At 39.2% G+C, this 16,253-nt stretch overlaps 1 protein-coding gene across 1 annotated transcript in view; it reads left to right on the top strand.

The window, feature by feature from the left end:
- The first annotated feature begins 8,852 nt into the window (after positions 1-8,852).
- Positions 8,853-16,253, top strand: part of ADGRG4 (adhesion G protein-coupled receptor G4) — an 89,508-nt gene continuing 82,107 nt past the window's right edge. The window contains 2 exon segments of the mRNA XM_087829439.1: positions 8,853-8,902; positions 10,462-10,580. Coding sequence (XP_087685565.1) covers positions 8,853-8,902; positions 10,462-10,580 — 169 coding nt within the window.

Here is a 16,253-nt window from a genome sequence, read left to right as displayed (position 1 = left end):
CTTAGAGCTCCCTGTAATGACTGCATCATGCTGCCTTTAAGTCCTCTGGTTTGTGTACAAATTTGCTGTGTTCCAGATTAGTCCCAGCAACCTGAGCTTCCCAGGATGGGTGACTCTTAGAGACTACCACCTGATAAGGGGATGCATGTGGTTACAGGATTTACTGTACCTTTCATAATCAATACTGTTATTTCCCTTCATTGATGAAGAGTAGGGCACCTCTCCAGTTCTGTCATTTTCCTGACAATTATAGATTACAGTCAAGGTTACCTTCTTATCTCCATCTGACTCAAATCACCCTCCTGGCTTGGGAGCTATGGGCAGTTTACCAGACAGATATTGCTATGGTTGTGCTTCCCTGACTACCTGCCAACTTGGTTAATGCAGGCAAGTAAACTTATGCTCTCTGACTTTTACCTCTGGAGGGGACCTGTCTGGAGGTAATTGAAACCGAGAGCATCCAAATAATCCAAATATACCTTGCATTACATGGGGCAAGTAAATCAAGCAGCAGAGTAATCTAAAGTGATGGCTACTAAGTATAAGCAAGATTCCATGTTATTACATGCTAGAATTGCTCATGTGGAGGTAATTTTTTTACTAGAAAATGACCAATGATTGTACAATGAATGGGATTGCCATCTGGTTGATTTTATTCTGGCTAGTTGGGCTGAATACCATCTAGCAGAAAACAATCCAGCTGACAGAAGTCATTTCTAATTGTTCTGACAGAAGTGATTGATTGAGGACCTTTTCATTTATGGGAACAGACTTTTTCTTTTTTGGTATGGCTTTTGAATCCCTTTCCCTGGATAAATGATTCAAAAGTTCATTTTTTTTCTTAAATAAAACACACATCTGCTTGAATACTGAAAGTTTATAATATATCACACATTACTTGTATAATTAAATCATGAAACACTCTGAAAATGATCTTCCTATTCACCTCAAGTCCTGCATCACCTCAGGGTTGACTTTAATATCTATATCCCTTCCCATCAGGAACACTATGACTCCCAGCAACTCCCAGTACTTACAACGGCCTGTCCAAATGAAGGGTCCTGAAGTTTACCCAAAGCTTCATTGGTTCCTTTAACTTTATGGTAAAACTACCTCTACAGAGCACCTATCTTAGTTTTGAGTTATTAAATCATTAATGCACTTATTTTATTGATATCTTCCTCCCCTAGTAGACTAAATTCTATGAGAACAGAGACCAGGTCTAATTTTTCTCATTATTAAATCTTTAGTATTTAGTGTGAAGCCTGGAATAGAACAGGTGCTCAATAAATACTTCTTTGCTTAGCACAGTGCCTGATGGGACTCAGTGCTGGGCTGAATGAAACAGTTAAAGAGGGTAAACAGAACTGCTACTCTGTCCAAATTTTCTGTAGGCAGAAAGCCAACCTCCAAATAGTGGATGTAAACAAAGATGTCTGGGCATATTTATAAAAGTAGGGGAATGGGAAGGAAGGAAATAGCATGCTTACACCGGCCTAGACTGGGAAGTCAGGGATATTAGTATGAGTGGGGCTAGACCTGTCATACTTTAGTGCTTATCATTATCCTTCTAAACCTCATGGGGGATGGGCTGGAAGCTGTGCATAATAGCAAATAGAAGGGAAAAGGTGCAAGGGATCAGAAGGCAGTCAGTGAGCATAACTAGAATGAGCTAGTAATAATCATAATAACTGCCATTTACCAAGTTTCAAGCCCCATGCTCAATACTTTCCCATATATTATCTCATGTCTTCCTCATAATGTGTCTGTGAGAGAGATATTATCTCCATTTCATGCTGTGGAAACTAGCACTCAGGTTGGTACAGAATTTGGCAGTGTTCCCACCAAAGTCCATGGCATTTTAGCCCTGGTTTTCTGATTTCAGAGCCAGAACTCCCTTTTAACCACTATACTATTAGCTTAAAGAAGAGTCTAGAAAGACACAGAGGCTCCTGTGAATGAGGGTCAAGGTAGCTTGCAGGGTGTACTTTGATCAGTTACAAGCAAACCAGGCAGGAGAGATCTCTTTCCCATTGGGTAGGGGACCTGTGGAAGCAAGATTTGACTTGAGCCATGAATAGGGCTGGAAGTAGTGTGGCACCAGGGGAAGACAAGACCAACAATAATTAAAGGGAAATATCCAGCACCTAGGAGAGCTCCAGGTTTCCTTCTCAGTGGAGCAAGGCTGGACTTGACAAGCCTATTGGCCCTCTCATTTCCTTAAAGAGCTTCTCTAGGTCAAGCAATCTATTCAGATATGTGGTTGGGTGGCACACATTGCTACTTCAGGCACCTCATAGGTGGGAACTTGTGTGTTAAAGAGGTCAGACATGGGCCGGACTTCTAAGGTATAGCTTAGCTAAGCTGAACACAGACCTTGCCCTGAATTCTTGAGCAGTGGAAATAGCTGTGTGACAACTGTGGGAACAAGCAGCCCTGCTCACCATTTAGTTATAGAGCATATCATCACTGCAGAGAGAACCAGAAACATCTGCCTCTCTGGGCTTTTACTTAACTTGTTTTAGTTAAGCAGCTTCTCCATGTTTCTACTCTGTAACTACTGTAAATTATGCAAAAGAGAAGAGAGAGATAGAGACTGAAAGAGTGGTAACTGGGTGAAATGAAAATGCACTGAAGTGTAATGGAATTTTATTAACCGGAAATGATGATGAATGCTGTCCAAATAATTCTTACTAATGCATAATTCATATCTGAAAATAGAGCCAAACTCTCATAAAAACACATCCATTTATGCCCCCAAATTAATGTGGTGTGTAATTCAGTGTGGTTGACAAGATAAAAGATCTACTATGAAATGTAATCATCTATTAAGATTGGGAATCTGAGTCTTTTTAGTTTAGTAGATAATGGTAGCTGATAACAAGTGGCATCTTCAGAGAAGACACCTATAGTCCTCATTCTCATAATTTGAATTTCCCCAGAGACATCATTTCAGACATAACCATTGAGAAGTTAGGATGATCTTTGAAATCTCCATAGCAACCATGGCTCAATTCATAAATATACCCCCAAAGCAAATTAAAATCAGTTTCAAAAGATTCAAATGGGGTCAGGAAAAGGCCTATACTTTTTCTGACAGGCAATGCTTTTACATTATCTCTTTATATAGTATGTAAATTCTATAGATCATATATATATATTTATGGACATTTATGAAGAAAGTGTAAAAATTCCTTTCCCATTTAGTGTAATACTATCTTATTCCACAAACTCTCAGAAACATTTATCATTTAATGTCTCAAGATATAATAATCTCTTCATTAAAACCCTCTATGCTTTTCGTATACTCAGGAGAGTGGTAATGGAAGAAAGACCTTTTCACCTTTAGATATAACATGAACCCTTACTGTGGTTGGCAGAGAGACTATTATTAGGTAGAAAGGTTACCTATTGGCTCGGCTTCCACAAATGGCAATATGTAGCTTCAGAGGATAGTCAACAACTCACAATAGAGGCATCATGACTCTCCCATGGATCCTTTCAGACAATTAAAGAACACCTTGGTCAGACATGTAAATACTAAAGTTGTGGAAGATTTCTGGAACCCACTGAACTCCTTCCCCAAGATGGACTGCACTGTGTGGAGGTGGAGGTGTCATAGGGGAACAGTACTTTTCAGTGTCATCCTTATTTGTCATAATGGCCAGACCTTATGACTCAGGGCGCTGGAGTGGTACATTGGCTTCATATACTGTGAATGTGATTAAGTAGGAGGCAGCCATTGACCAGCTACCACCAGTGGGAGACCTTAGTTTGCCAGGCCATGAACGCCTCACAATGGAGGCATCATGGCTCATCCCTCCTCCCTCACCAACCCTCCATGGGTTCTGGAGCCACTCGGAACACCTTGTGCTGACATATGAATAGTGATGTCAGGGATGTCTTCTGCCTCCCTCTATTCCTTCTTCTAGACCAGGGGGCAGCATGCAAATATGGAAGTGTTAGGGAGGAGCACTACCTTTTAAGGCCATCCTTATTCTTCTTAAGTTCCCTACCATATGATATGGGTGCTGAAGTGGGAATGAAACACATTGGTTTCCCAGACTCCAAATGTGATTAAGTAGGAGGCAGCCATTGGTCAGCTTCCATCAATGGGAAACCTTAACTTGCCAGGCCATCAATTCTTCACAATGGAGGCAACGTGGCTCCCCCCTCCCAAGGAATCTTTCAGGCACTTAGAGAGCACCTTGCACTGACACATGAATAGTTGTCAAGGAATATATCTTTCTCTCTGAGTAGCTTCCCTTGGCAGAAATGGAAATGCAGAAGGCTTTTATTAACTAGGAGGTCGCTGAAGTGTCTTTTGATCCCATTTCCTCCCCCTTGTCCCCTTGTATTCCCACCTAGTCTCCCTGCTGCTATTTTGTGGTGCCATCACAGTACCCGGGTAACCCTTGTTAAAGACAGTTGTTGCTGTCATTCTTATACCTAGGGATATATGTGCAGTTACACTGAGCCACATTTACCTTATTGTCCAACATATATTCTAAGGCATATATCTAAGCTTTCTACATTCCAGAGCTTTTTAAACCTGCTAAATGATTGCAAAAGAGTACCATTCTGCTCCTTAGCAGGCATTCAGGATCCTGTACAATTTGTTGCTTGTTACCCAGCAGTCTTACCCATTTCCCAAGGCTCTTCCCCATCATCTTCACTCAAGGTACTTTACCCAGGCCCAGTGTGGGTATTGATGCTTGCTCTTGGTTTGAAATGCATATTACTTAATCTCCACTCATACAAATGCCACTTATCTTTCAAAGCCGAGGTCCATTATCTCCTTTGAAGCTTTCTACCCCTTAGTTTAATGCTCCCCCTTTGCTGCTAGTTTGAGTTCAGACCCAGTGTCAGAACTGGATATTTACCTTGCTCCTGGAATAGGTTACCTAGTTAGTCCCTTTATCCCTTTGCCTTCTATTTCTTTCTTTCTTTCCTTTTTTTTTTTTAAAGTCTTTATTAATTTCAGAGAGAGGAAAGGAGAGGGAGAGAGAGATAGAAACATCAATGATGAGAGTCATTGATTGGCTGCCTCCTGCACTCCCCCTGCTGGGGAGTGAGCCCACGACCCTTGCATGTGCCCTGATGGAGAATGGAACCCCCTGGCTGCCCTCTATTTCTTACTTTATTTAAAATTTGTTTAGCTCTAGCTGGTGTGGCTCAGTGGATAGAGCATTGGCCCCTGCACTGAAGGGTCAAGAGTTCAATTACCTGTGAAGGGCAGGTACCTAAGTTTCAGGTTGATCTTCTGCCCCTATTGGGGAGGCAACAAGTTGATGTGTCTCTCTCACATCTATGTTTTTCTCTCTCCCTCCATCTCTCCCTTCCATTCTCTCTAAAAATCAACAGAAAAAATATCCTCAGGTGAGGATTAACAACAGCAAAATATTTTGTTTAGATTTTTACATTGAATGAATCCTTGTATGCTCTCTCCATTTTTTTTTTTTTTGGAGCAAATACAATAAACAAACAAACAAACAAACAAATAAATAAACAGTCTTTCTCAAAAAGTTTCACCTTTAAGTCCTAGCTTGACGATCATTCTGCTACTTATTCTATATACCCTATCCACCGAATCTCCCATTACCTTGTTCTTCTTCTCCTTTTGGCCAAGCCTGTTTCTTCTGATGGGACTTCATTGATGTCAAGGGTCAGTAATCATTTAGTGGATGGATGAATGTTGGTAATTCTCTGAATACAAACTTTGCCATGAAGGAGGGTTTCCGATGTTTTCAGCTAGGCTCTTTCCCAGTGTCTGAGCTGTCCCAGGGAATAAGTCTGTATTTATACGCCGTCCCACCTAAATTGTGTGTTAATCAACCTATTATTATCTGGCTTGAACTATGACATAAGTGGACCAAGACTAGGTCATGCATTAATATATTTCAATGACTGACTACATTTCAAGGCAGAAGAAACATATTAGTGTATAAGCACAAAGACTGATACAATAACTGTTTACCACAAAATTTTTCTAGAATTCTAGATTCACAAGCCCACTTCCTTTTTTGTTCATAAAGAGTGTGAACAGGCACTAGGAATACTGCCTTAGTTACATGGGAGTCATCAGAGACCTATCATTTACTTCAGTCTTTCATTAGACCCAGTAGCCAAGACATATACTCCTTGTTTAAGAGCTATAACAATAGCAGCAATGCATGTAAAAACTTCAGTTAGTTTAGTTCTAACTTAAACTTAATGGTTGTCCATGATGTAAAACCTCTTGTATTTAAAGAACAATCCTCGCCACTTTTTAGCTTATTATTTACCTCCTATAAAGTGTTCTTCGAACATCACTGTCCATTGCTGCACCACTATAAACCCAGCCTCTTTCCTTTGCCTGAAAAAGGAACTCCATAATTGCTTATGGCTTTAAAAATGTGTACACACTGTACAGACCTTCTAGAGACTCCCTTGAGTAGTGTTAGTTTAAGTGTGTTTGTTAATTGTTCACACACAGAAAGAAAAACCAAAAATTGACAAATAGAATATGTTATCACAGACTTAGTTTATTCTTAATATATAAACTTCTCACAGAAATTAAATAGTTTAGATGGTTTAATTGGTCACCCTTGCCTAGACCTAGAACTGACAGAAGATAGAAGAATAAACATTTATGTTGATAGCAAGTGCATCATTTTAGGTTAATCTGACTTCAAATTGCTTTGAAACACAGAGGTTTTCTGACCTCCACTGAAATACTTATAAAAATGGACAAATTGAAGAACTTTTAGATGCTCTTTACTTAAAGAAATGGCTATAATAAAGGTGGAGACTCATTCAAAACAGGACCCAGAATTTCATGATAAAACCACAAGCAGCTTGCCCCAGATAATTTCTCTGTAATCACTCAGAAAGGAGAACCTTCAGAGGAATTCATAGATTCCTCTAAGATTGTTGTTAATTGTTGTTAGCTGTCAGAGGTCAGCCCCTAATTTGGAAAATAGATATCCAGGAAAAAATTGAAGGCTCATTGCATAAAGATAATATTTGGCACTCTCAGTACGGCTAACTGGTAATGTGGTAATGCCAAATCTTTAAAAATGGATTTTAGCAAGAACTCTTCATGATATCCACAACAGTGAAGATAAATTGACCATGATATTACTCTTAACATTTTTAGACGTGTTGTCAAAGATGTTTCCAAAACCTGCCCTACCTGCTAACAACATAATCCCAGTTAAACTGTAAAGGTAAGTAATGGATAGAACCAAAGCTTGGAGGGCCCTTTGAACACCTCCAAATAGACTTTATACTCTGGGGGAGGAAGAAACTTTCTTCTACCCTCACAGGTTCTTTCAGCTGGTCTAATAATTAAATCTTCAAGAGACAGATTAGAATAACAAGACAAAATGACCAAATTTAATTAAATACATACATATGGTAAGTCCATATACATGAGTCAGAGACCCCCACGTACATGAGAGGTTCAGAGACAGAAAGGAAAAATGAGGGATATATGACATTCTGAGCTAAGGATGAGGTGAGGCACCTCAGGGCTTTAGAGGGGAAGAAGGTCATTTACAGGATGATAAGAACAACAGATGTTTAGTAAACAGAAAATTTCCCTGCCTTGTAGATAGGTCATAGAATATTATTTCTTGTGATAACTCTTATTATGGACAAGGTCTCTAGTTTAAATTCTTTAAGGAAGAGGTAAAAGTGTCTCATGAACCCACAGGGCCTCAGTTGCCTTCAGCTTCAATTCACATGCCAACTGACACATCTTGGGAGGCCTATTCTGAACCCCTTCAGTACAAATGTCTCCTCAATAGGCTATTATTATGTCTCATTATTGTTTATTTTCAGGGTGAGTTAAAGCTTTTCCTATCAGAGCCCTGTATTTGTTTGCTAAGGTTGTTGTAATAACATACTCCAAACTGGGTGGCTTAAACAACAGCAATTGATCGTCTCTCAGTTCTAGAAGCTAGAAATCCAAAATCAAGATGTAGACAGGGTTGATTCCTTCTTAGGGCTGTAAGGAAAGGATCTGTTCCAAGCCTCTCTCTTTGGTTTGTAGATAGCTGTTTTCTTTTTTCACATCAATTTCCCTTTATGTGTCCAAATCTATCCTTTTAATAAAGACACTAGTCATATTGGATTAGGGACCACCATGATGACCTCATTTTAACTTAACTAACTATATCTGCAAAGACCCTCTTTCCAAATAAGACCACATTCTGAGATACTGGGGGTTAGGACTTCAACATATGAATTTGGGGGTGGGGGGGCGCTACACAATTCAACACATAACAGGTCCTAACTGTGGCAAAAACAAAATCTTGATTTTGGTTTTCAACCTGGGCAATTCTAACTTACCTCTCTAGCGGCAGGGAAAATCATTTTACCAGCACTGTTAGTAAGGAGCTCTGTTAACTTCTTCCATTTACCCCAAAACTCCACTGTCCTTATCATCCAACGTTTTCATTAAAAGTAGGGAGAATTAATGGAATTCTAAAAGTAAAACTAGCAAAGCTCCCAGAAACCCTAAAACTTCTATGTCCTAAGGTATTACCATTAGTTTCAATGTCTATAAAGTCAACCCTCTCTGTAATTTACAAGTTAAATTATGTATTAGTAAGAGATAATAAAATAATAAACTCATATGCTCTTATGTGGTTGGAATTTTCACCCTAACCCTTAGATGCTACCCTATCACAAACAGATATGATTAGTTAATGCAAGAGACTCATAGAATATATCCAGGTTTATCTTCAACAGATACAAGCCACATTTCCAAAATATCTATCCAAACAGCCTATGCATGCTCTAAACCCTGGAGATTTTGTCTTCTAGAAAAGACACTGCAGAAGATGTGCTCTTGAGCCCCAACAGAAATGGCAGTATCAGGTACTGTTAACAATGGTAACAGCAGTACAGCTCCAAGGTATAGATCCTTGGATTCATGGTTCCCAACTCAAAAGATATATATCACTTCATCCTGATTACCAAGATCCATCCCATTTGGACACCTTAAACTTTGGATTGTTAGGTATGCTCCAGACACTGTTGATGTCAGAGGTGGACAGCTTCTGCCCAAGATGACAGAACAAGATTAATTTTCTGGTTTTCGCAGTCTTTTCTGTTCCTTTACTCTTCCACTAATCTTGCCTGTTATTCTACTTTGATGCCCTCTAGAACACTAATATGACATCCCTTGTATCCATCCAATTATTTTTACTTCCCTATGTCTCCTTCTACCACTTTAGATAAAACAAGCCCTGGTTGAGTGGCTCAGTTGGTTGGAACATTGTCCCATACACCAAAAGGTTGTAGATTCGATTCCTGGTCAGAGCACATACCTAAATTGTGGGTTTGATCACTAGTTGGGGCATGCATGGGAGGCAACTGATCGATATTTCTCTCTCACATCTATGTTTCTCTCTCTCTCTCCTTTCCTCTCTCTCTAGAAATCAATGAAAGCATATCCTCAGGTGAGGATTAAAAAAAGAAATAAAACAAAACTCTTTTATGTGTTTTTCCTGTAACCATTGCTCTAAATTTAACTCACTGCTGTACCTGTTTACTCTCTATATAAACCTGCTGGCAAAAATTTAATAGCTGTTCCTTTAAGCACTTCAGGAGGTAGATTCCCTTTTACAGGTTCCTTCTGGTACTTGTTTCCCTCACAGCATTAAACCCAACCTTTAGTCTTGTAAAAATTGGACCTTGACCTCACATCAACAAAATGCTTATGCTGAAATCATTATAATCTTATTAGTAAGACCTACTCAACCAGGAGCAAACACTAATATTGGGGATATCCTGGTTGAGATGATCTGTTTGTTTTCTTCAACCTGCTTTGTAGAAACTGTTTAACTCCACTAAAGGGATTTTTTTTCCATCTTGAGAGACACAAATAGGCTCACTTTTATTGTAGTTAATAATATTTATATTCCTAATGCAATCTGTGTATTAGGGTACTACTTCTTATGTGGACATCAGCCTTATACCTTGAAAAGGCCACCAGAAGAGGCAAACACAGGTTATTCAAGATAATTTTCAGGAGTAATGACTGATTCACTCTTTATGCATACACTGTTAACTGCTGGTCCCACTATGAGGATAATACAATTAGAAAGCATGTCCAAATTTTGTATCTGCTGCTAATAGAAGCCATAAATGACAGACTTCTGCTCTGGAAGCACAAGAAACTAGTCTATTTATTAGCTAGAATTGTCATGGACAATCTCATAGCCCTCAATTTCCTCTTAGCCAGCCAAGGGGTAGTTTGTGCTACAGCAAATATTACTTGATGTACTTACATAAGTACTACAGGGTAAGCAGATGAGTTTGTGACTAGATTATAAGAAAAAAACACTGCTTGTCTAAGACAGGCTTGATTAGATTCTGGGATGTGTTTTCATTACCTGGGTTTCATAATCTAAGCTTCTGACTTTAAGACCTGTTACTGATATATGTTTCTGATAATTGCTTGTGTTATAGTTGGCTGATGCAAACTGTCCAGGGTCATTTTATATTGGCTTCTTACTGTGTAGCAATTTTCACATCAGAGAATGCCATTGTCATCCTGCAGCAATCAGGCAAGACTAACCTTAGTCCAAGTAAGGTCTACGTTTTCTAAACAACCTCCTGATCAGCAGTGGAGAAATCTGGAAATCATAGAATAATGTCTTGCAGTCTGACTTCATCTGTCCTTGGTCAAAAGAGAGAAAACAAGCAGGCCCCTGACATCCAGGCAGATACCTAATCCTTACAGCTAGGCCTCAATGTTGGTACAAGCTGGCCTGTGCTATTCAGCTAGCTCTCACTATTCCCCTGTTACACGTAAATAATCTTACAGAACCAGTGTCAAGGCTACTCTAAAACCATGATAAATTAAGACAAAGCAAGGTCCCTTCAAAATTTTGTCTAAGCACAGACAAAAAACCAAGTTTACTGCAACCTACATAATGTCAAATATATCCCTCTCCTGGTTAGTATGACTGCTGCTTCTCTACCAATTACAGTTTTGTCCTCCTTTTAGTCTGCCCTCCATGTACATAAGATTTACTGAGATACCCAATGATAAAATTGCCCTGTTTTCTGATAACACCTTATCTAAAGCAAACCCTACCTTCCTTAAACCCTCTCCAAATTACCCAAAGCCCAAATCCAGTAATAAGTCTCCTAACTTCCTCTTCTTGAGATACCTTGTGGTTTCCCATGGTATGTGTTCTCCTTTGTTGCACCAAGTAATAAACTCAACTTGTCCAACCACAAATGTGTTCCTGGTGATCTTTGGCTGCAGGTTGTTGGCACTGGATAACTTTGATGAGACCCAAGATCTGCAAATGAGGCTCATTTTCAAGACCCTGAAGGAAATGTTTCAGAAAGCTAAACCTTTGCAGGAGAACTAAGTTAATGTATCTTACACAGTTTTCCAGCTGGCTTAAAGGGTGTGACCTACTTAGATGACCTTAGCTCACTGTCAGATAAGCTGGCTGTCAGGCTCCAATAAGATTTGGAGGGCACTAAGGAAAGGGACACATTCCTACAGAAGCCTCAAAACAACTGAGTTATGTCTTCTGGTTAGCTAAGCCTACCTCTCCCTTCTCTGTGCCCAGGCTCTTTGAATTCTGGCCTAACCCTATCCCCAGGGTTGACTGAGCAGGCCTCTGCTCTCCGGAAAGTCCTACTACCCATTTAGTCTCAAGGATTCCAGCACTTCAGCTTTGGTGCTTCACTTGTATTATGGGGTCAGGTCTAGTGATCCTGAGCTTCCTAAGATCTAATACCAATAGGACCAATCATTATCCTTAGTATATTAGAACAAAAGGAACCCCAAAGTATGATTTTTTTTTCTTCTATGTTCCCACAATGACCTGAATGATTATACCTAGGATGGGATGTAACTGGAAGGAATTACTCAAGGAAGTCTTCACAGAGGAAAAAATGGCTGTGTTGAGTCTTGAAGGATGAATGAAAGGTTGTCAGATGGTCAAGGGTGAGGGGAAAGCTGTGGAAAGAATATTGTAGGCAAAGGGAAGAACATTAACAAAAACACAGTAGAATGAAACAGAATGGTGCATTTGGGAACTCTGAAGTGGTTCATTATGGGCAAAGTATAGGATTTGAGGGAGAACAGTGGGGGATAAAGAAGGAGAAGTTGAAGGTACAGGCCATGGAAGAGCTTTCTTAGCAAGGCAATGGGTTTTTACTTTATAAATGATATTATTTGTTGAAAAGATTTGGCAGAAGAACCACAGGGTCAGATTTGCAGAGTTTACTCTGTCAACACTGATGCATCTTCCTGCTTTCTCTTTAGTCCTTTTAGAGTCAATTTTTAGTACAGCAGCCTGAGTAATCCTTTAAAAACATGTCAGGTCATGTTATTCTTTTGTTCAGAACTTGGTCATGGCCCAGATCTAGACACTATTATCCACGAAATGGAGCCAGGGATCTTAAGAGGAATGGTGGATTCTAGGTCAGAGGCAGGGAAAATGGAAGATAAACCTGGAATATCTTGTGCAAGAAAGTGAGGAAGTGCTCAAAGAATCATGGGGATATGTCAAAAGGACACAGAAGCCAGCTTGAAAGGATTCTCATTGGACAATTTGTTCCATCTAGGACAGTTCAAGCATAAAAATAATAGTAATAGCTTATAACCTACTGAATAAAATAAGAACCCATGTGTCCATACTGATAAAAAAAAGAATGAATAAATGAATATGGGAGAAAGGAAAACTTTCTCTTTTTGTAGAAAGCTGACTAATAAATGTAGAAAAAACGTTGAAAGTAGAAAATTGTTGTTTGGCAGCCATCAGGCAAAGATTAGCAATGATTACTAAAACTATTAAAGGTTTGAGGAGTGCTATACATGGAATATTTGTGTCCCCCCCAAATCCATATGTTGAAACCTAATCTCCAATGTGATTGTATTTGGAGATGAGGACTTTGGGAGGTGATTAGGTCATGAGGATAGAACCTTCATCAATTGGATTAGTGCCTTCATAAAATAGACCCTGGGGAGCTCCATCACTCCTTCTTCCATGTACAGGAACAGCAAGAAGACAGCCGACTATGAACAAGGAAATAGGTCCTCACCAGACATCAAATTGTCCAGTGCCTTGATCTTGGTATTACCAGCCTCAGAGCTGTGAGAAATAAATGTTGCTTAAGCCACCTAGTTTATGATAATTTCCTATAACAGCCCAAATTAACTAACACAAGGAGGAAGAGGATATTTACAGACTTTAAGTACTTTCCCACAGATCACTTATGAATTAAAAATTGAAAAATTATATTTTTAAAGTGAAGAAATCTGGTGGACATCACCTTAACCAAGTGATCAAAGTTAACATTCTCACTAATGGGACAAAGTGACATCATGTGTACACTGATGTGAAAAACCAAGAAGGACACCGCACCACTTCTGTGGTATTCCTGCCAAAAAATACATAACTCGAACTATGAGAAAAGATTAGACAGTCCCAAATTGAGGGACATTCTATAAAATAGCTGGCCTGTACACTTAAAAATGTCAATTCCATGAACATCAAGGAAAAGCTGAGGAACATTTCCAGATGAAAGGATACTAAAAAATGATGACAGCTAAGAGCAGTGTGTCATCCTAGATTGGATCCTGGATTAGAGGGAGAAACTGCAATAAAGGACATTAGTGACAGAGTTGGCTGAATGTGAATATGGACTGTACAGGAGATAGTATTACATCAAGGTAAATTTCCTAATTTTGCTAATTGTACTGTGGTTATGTAAGAAACACTCTTGTTCTTAGGAAAATGCCCACTGAGGTATTTGAGGTAAAGGGATATGATATCTCCAATCTACTCTCAAATGTTTCAAAACATGTAAATAGAGATAAGGCAAATGTAGCAAAATGTTAACAATTGAAAAATCTGAATGAAGGATATACTAGAGCTCTTTGTACTTTTCTTACAACTCTTCTATAAGTTTGATGTTTTTAAAAAACCCTTCAATGGCTCCCCATTTCTCCAGAGTAAAGCCAAAATTCTTAAAATGGCCCACCAGGCCTTGTCTGATTTGGCCCTCCATGAAGTCTCTTACTTCACCTCTTACTGTTTTTTCCTTAGCTCACTCTGTTCCCAGCACACTGACTCTCAGTATTGTTTCCAGAAAGGCTTCAGTGCCCTGTAGAGGTCTGGGTATTTCTCCCTATCTGGAATGCTCTTTCCTCAGGTGTCCCTGTGGCTCACACCCTCATTTCCTTCAGGTCTCTCTTCAAATGTCACTCTCCACACTCTTTCAAAAATCCTTTCCCACTTCATTTTTCTCTATAACATTTATCCCCTTCTAATATATGTGTTATTTATTTTCCTTGTTTATTATTCATCTACTCCCATCAAAACACAAACTTTATGAAGACAGTTATCTGTTTTGCTCACTGCTGAATTCCTAGCATTTTAGAATTATCAAATGTTCCTGACCAAACAAGTTGTAAAAGAATAGCTATTAATAGTTAATACTTATAAATTTATTATGTACCATGCAGTGCTCTAAATGCTTTACATATATTATTTATACCATAAAAGCACTATAGGTGGATACCTTTATCATCATAATCATCATCATCCCAATTTTGCAGATGAAACAGCTAAGGCAATGGGACAGGAGGGAACCCAGACCGTATTCAGAGCGTATTTTATTAACTATTATGCTGTGCCACCTCTCTTGTGGTGTGATAATACTTTTTATATCATGTTTAAAAGTATACACATTTATTTTATGTTTAAGAATTTATAGTATTATTATACAAAATATTGTTAAGGGATGCCCACATGTGCAGCAAAAGTATGAAGATATACATGGTAATGACAACCAGCAAGGAATCAGTTGGATGGTAGTGTTTAAGGTGGCAATTAAATATAATAGAAACTGTCCTTGAAAATATCTTAAGAAGTCACCAACACAGATGATTTTTTCTCCAGCACCAGATCCTTTCACTGTTTGTATGGTTGATCCCTGACTTCATTAGTGGGTTTGAAGTTGGGGGCCATGTTGTGTGGAAACCATAAGATTCCCAGTTGGCCTGGTGGGGTGCCAGGAAAGGGAAGGGGGGACAATGATAGCCTGGAATGTCACCAGATTAAGGGTTTCTTCTAGTGTCAGAAAAGGGGACAGAGCCTCAACAAGCTCAGCCTTCTCTCTCTCTGTGGGAGGACACATAAATCAGCAGAGCCATATGGCTATCAAGACCTTTGAGTTTCCAGGGATGGAAGGCTCATAACATCCAGTGATAGCCTTTTCGAGTGTTTATTAGGCTATCATCAATAATGACTTATTTATGTTTAACTCGCATCTCCCACTTTAATTTCAGTCCATTTCCTATTACTCTGTAGATATGGAGAACAGATGGTCAACATTCCCTGAATAATCGTCCAGAGAATGGAAACTACCCATTGAAACCCTCTCTCCTCAGGTGGCATTTTCTCCCTGACCAAAGCATTCCAACCTCTTTCTTTTTCTGCACATTTCATTTTCCAATAAATTACTTCACTTGGTACATTGGATTTAAAGAATAAACACAGTGCTTTTCTTTGATAAAGCAACACATGCAGATAATTACAATTCTAACAATACAAAAGTATATGCAGAGAAAAGCAAGGTTTTCCCCCATCCAAGACCTCTCAGTCTCCTTTAAAAAAAATGAGCTATTGTCACCAAGGTCTCCTTCCAGAGGATTTTCTTAATGTATGTAAGCATATATAAATATATTCTCTATATTCTTTTTCAGTTCAGCAAATATTCATTAAGCACCTACTGTGTTCCAGGTGTTGTGCTAACTCCTGGGGCATGGCACGAGAACAGAGATGTGTTTCTCTGTCTTCAGTAAGCACACACTTTAGTTGGGGAGAAAGGCACAGCCATTCATTAATCAAATATTGATTGAGTGCTCTCTGTGTGCCAGGCAGTATGTGAACCTCTGAATGGAGCTCATAGTGTTAGCGGGGAGGTGGGGACCGATCAATGAGCAGGCATGGTGCGAAATATAAACCAATGCTAGGGAAGTGCCAAGATGATTCTTGGCAATTGCTCCACATCCCCTTGTAAGCTGTGTGACCTCATGTGGGTAGCAGGCCATAAACAATAAGCTTGGTGATAATTTGAAAGGGGAAGCAGTGGAATTCTGGGCAAGAGCAATGGCACTGGAGCCCTGTGCCAGACATTGGGCTAAAGCACTCTACACACACTGTATCATGTAATCTTCACAGTGATATGAAGTAAGTGTCCTTATTTACATTTTACAAATGAGGGCA

This window comes from Miniopterus natalensis, chromosome X, assembly GCF_054644295.1.
Source record: "Miniopterus natalensis isolate mMinNat1 chromosome X, mMinNat1.hap1, whole genome shotgun sequence".
In the NCBI taxonomy this organism is placed as follows: Eukaryota; Metazoa; Chordata; class Mammalia; order Chiroptera; family Miniopteridae; genus Miniopterus; species Miniopterus natalensis.
The sequence above is the reverse complement of the archived record's forward strand: the minus strand, read 5'-3'. Positions and strand labels throughout refer to the sequence as shown.